General features: G+C 69.8%; 1 protein-coding gene across 1 annotated transcript; it reads right to left on the bottom strand.

Annotated features, from left to right (window-relative positions):
- Positions 1 to 6: 6 nt before the first annotated feature.
- Positions 7 to 576, bottom strand: EMIHUDRAFT_460200 (hypothetical protein; the record flags this gene model as incomplete). The annotated part of the gene is made up of 2 exons (XM_005757453.1): positions 7 to 490; positions 570 to 576. 2 exons carry the CDS (start codon positions 574 to 576, stop codon positions 144 to 146), a joined length of 354 nt encoding a protein of 117 aa, XP_005757510.1. The 3' UTR covers positions 7 to 143.
- Positions 577 to 2,633: the final 2,057 nt, after the last annotated feature.

Here is a 2,633-nt window from a genome sequence, read left to right as displayed (position 1 = left end):
GCAGCGGCATTTCCAGCAGGTATATACGGGCGGAGAGAATCACGCCGGTCCCACGCCGCACTGCATAGTTCTCGCGCCCCCCCCCCCACCACGCTGGGCCACTGCCCACACTCGAGCACAAAATGTGATCAACACCGCGCTCATCAGATGCCGACGCGCCATATCTCCGGCGGGCCGGAATCGCGCGGACTCGTGGCTGCGCGCTTGTGCTCGTGCCGGAGGTGTGTCGCCGCGAGCGACAAATCTGCGGACGGGCAGAATGGATGCTGCGCAAAGCCGGCGGAGCGAGGCCGCCCCTCCGCCTCAGCGGGCTGCCTGCGCTGCGCGGGCTGCGCCGACGCCGGCCGCGAGGCCATGCGCTCGCCCACGCTCGCGAGCGCAGTCAGCTTGCGCGCCGCGCGGGCAAACTCGTCGAACCGCACGCTGCCCGAACCGTTTGCGTCCATCTGTCGGAAGATGGCCAGCTCGTCCGCCGCGCTGCCGCGCAGACCTAGTTGTGTATGAACACAGGCTGAGGGAGGGAAACGGCGCAATAACGTTCCCACCATCGCGCGAAGGGCAACAAATACGGTGCATCGGCCGTAGTACAGCTAAACACAGCCGAAACAGCCAAAAGTGCTCTCGCGTGCTAGTTGCAATATGCAGGGATGTAGACTCGCATCTAGCTGCGCAAGCCCACGGCGGAGAGTGCGGCAGAGAGCTCGCGCCTCGAGAGCTTGCCGTCGCCGTCCGCGTCCGCCACACCGAAGGAGCGGCGCAGCCTCTCTTCAAACTCGCCTGATTTGAATATTAAACAGCTTGGTCGCGAAGTAAACTAATCTGGAGCCGCCTCTGCTCGAGGTCGCCGCGCGCTGCCGAGCCGTTCTCTGCGCGAGGAGTCGCCGGCGGCGACGGCGCCGCGTCTGGCCGCGGAGGCACCGTGCTCGGCTTCGCTGTCGCGGCGACGCCATTTGTGGCTCCGCGCCGCGCGGGTGCTGCCTCGCGCCGCGGCGGCGAATGCGGCGGTAAGCGATCCCACCACCACACGGTGACGAGGAGCACTCCTCGCTCCGCCTTGCCGTCGGCGAGCGGAAGTTGAAGCTCTGCCTGGCCTAGGAGTACAGGAGCCGAAAGTGAGAGCACGGTAGCCTCCATAATCAAGACGGCGAAGACAGCGGATAACGACGAAAACAGCGGGACATTGGAATGTGTACTCCACATCTAGGCCACCGCGCCGCTCGTCCGCAACGCCGCCTCCAGCGCCGCTCGCAGCGATTGCGCCTTCAGCTCGGCGCGGAGCAGCTCGACTGGCGCCTAACCTCGGGTGATCTCAGGTGATCTCGGATGTGCCTCGGGCCAGTCGCCGCGCGGAGAGCTCGAGGTGCCGGATCGAGGACGGAGCGTGCCTTCCGCTCAGGCTGGGCGACGAGCCGGAGGACGAGGCTGCGGTCGAGGGGGATCCGAACCGCCCAATTTACGCCGGTACGCGCCGTGGCGAGGGAGAGGGAGTCGGAGCGGGGCGCATCGCCGCGAGGCTCGCCTACGCGGAGGATCGTCGGTTTTGTCGAGACTCGTCGACATTCTCCGACATTCGCCTCGCCCACGGGCTCGCCAAGCGACAGGAAGGCGGTGGCGTGCGGCAGCGGCGCGGGCAGCTGCAGCTCCCGCACCGTCAGCAACGCGTGAGCGGCGTCCGCCGGCTCGGGTTGCTCCCGGCCTCGCCCCTCGAGGGCAGTTAGGGCCGAAGCGAGGCGCAGGAAGGCCGGCCAGTCCACGCGGCGAGTCGCTTGCAGCGGAGCGCCGAGCAGCTGCTGCAGCGCCTGCGGGGTCGCCTCGAGGCCGGCGGCCGCCAGCGCCCGCGGCAGCGCCGGCTCGGCGATCGCCCCGAAAGCGCTGTCGTCGAACTCCGCAAAGGCACGCGCGAGGCTGGCGCGGATTTCGACGGAGAGCGGGGCGCGGGGCGGTTCATGTGCATGTATGACCCGGTCAGAGGTAGCGGTGGCGCTGGTGGTGGCGCCGGCGGAGTGGCGGGCGCGCATGCGGTGCGCCGCCTCGACCACCTCGCAGAAGCTCATCTCCAGGTGGCCTGTTCACAGCATTTGGTGTGAAGAGACACGGCTCACAGCTTGCGGAAGGCTCATCTCCCGGGTGGCCAAGCTCGTCGCCCGGCGTCGGCAGCGAGCCCGCGCCAGGCACCTGAGCTCGCCGCAGGATGCGCTCGAGGGCGCGCAGCGGGACGACATCGGATCCGGGGCGGCACTCGGCCGCGAAAGCGGTGGCGAGCATCGCCCGCTGCAGTGCGGCGCGGCTCGCCAACGCTGCCGACGCCTCGCCGCCGCGCTGCGCTGCCGGGGCGGTCTCTGTAGCAGGCGTCGGCGGTGGGCTTGGCCGGCTGGCGGCGCGGCCGGCGCGGCCAGCCGGGCGTGCCGCGACGCCCGCCACCTTTGCCCTCGGCGTCGAGGGGCGGCGCGCGGATGCGCCCGCCAGAGCAGAGCCAGCCGGAACGCTCCCGTGGACTCGGCCGCCGCGTGGCCCGGTCGGTGCCCTGTGCTCGCCGGCGGCTCTGCCACGCGATTGCAGCTTGCCTTGGTCAGCGTGTCCGGCGCTGCTGGAGGCGAGGAGAGAAGAGGCGGTCGCGAGGAGGCTGAGGGATT

The sequence above is a fragment of the Emiliania huxleyi genome (assembly GCF_000372725.1).
Source record: "Emiliania huxleyi CCMP1516 unplaced genomic scaffold EMIHUscaffold_901, whole genome shotgun sequence".
Taxonomy (NCBI): domain Eukaryota; phylum Haptophyta; order Isochrysidales; family Noelaerhabdaceae; genus Emiliania; species Emiliania huxleyi.
This window is presented reverse-complemented; position numbering and strand designations above follow the sequence as displayed.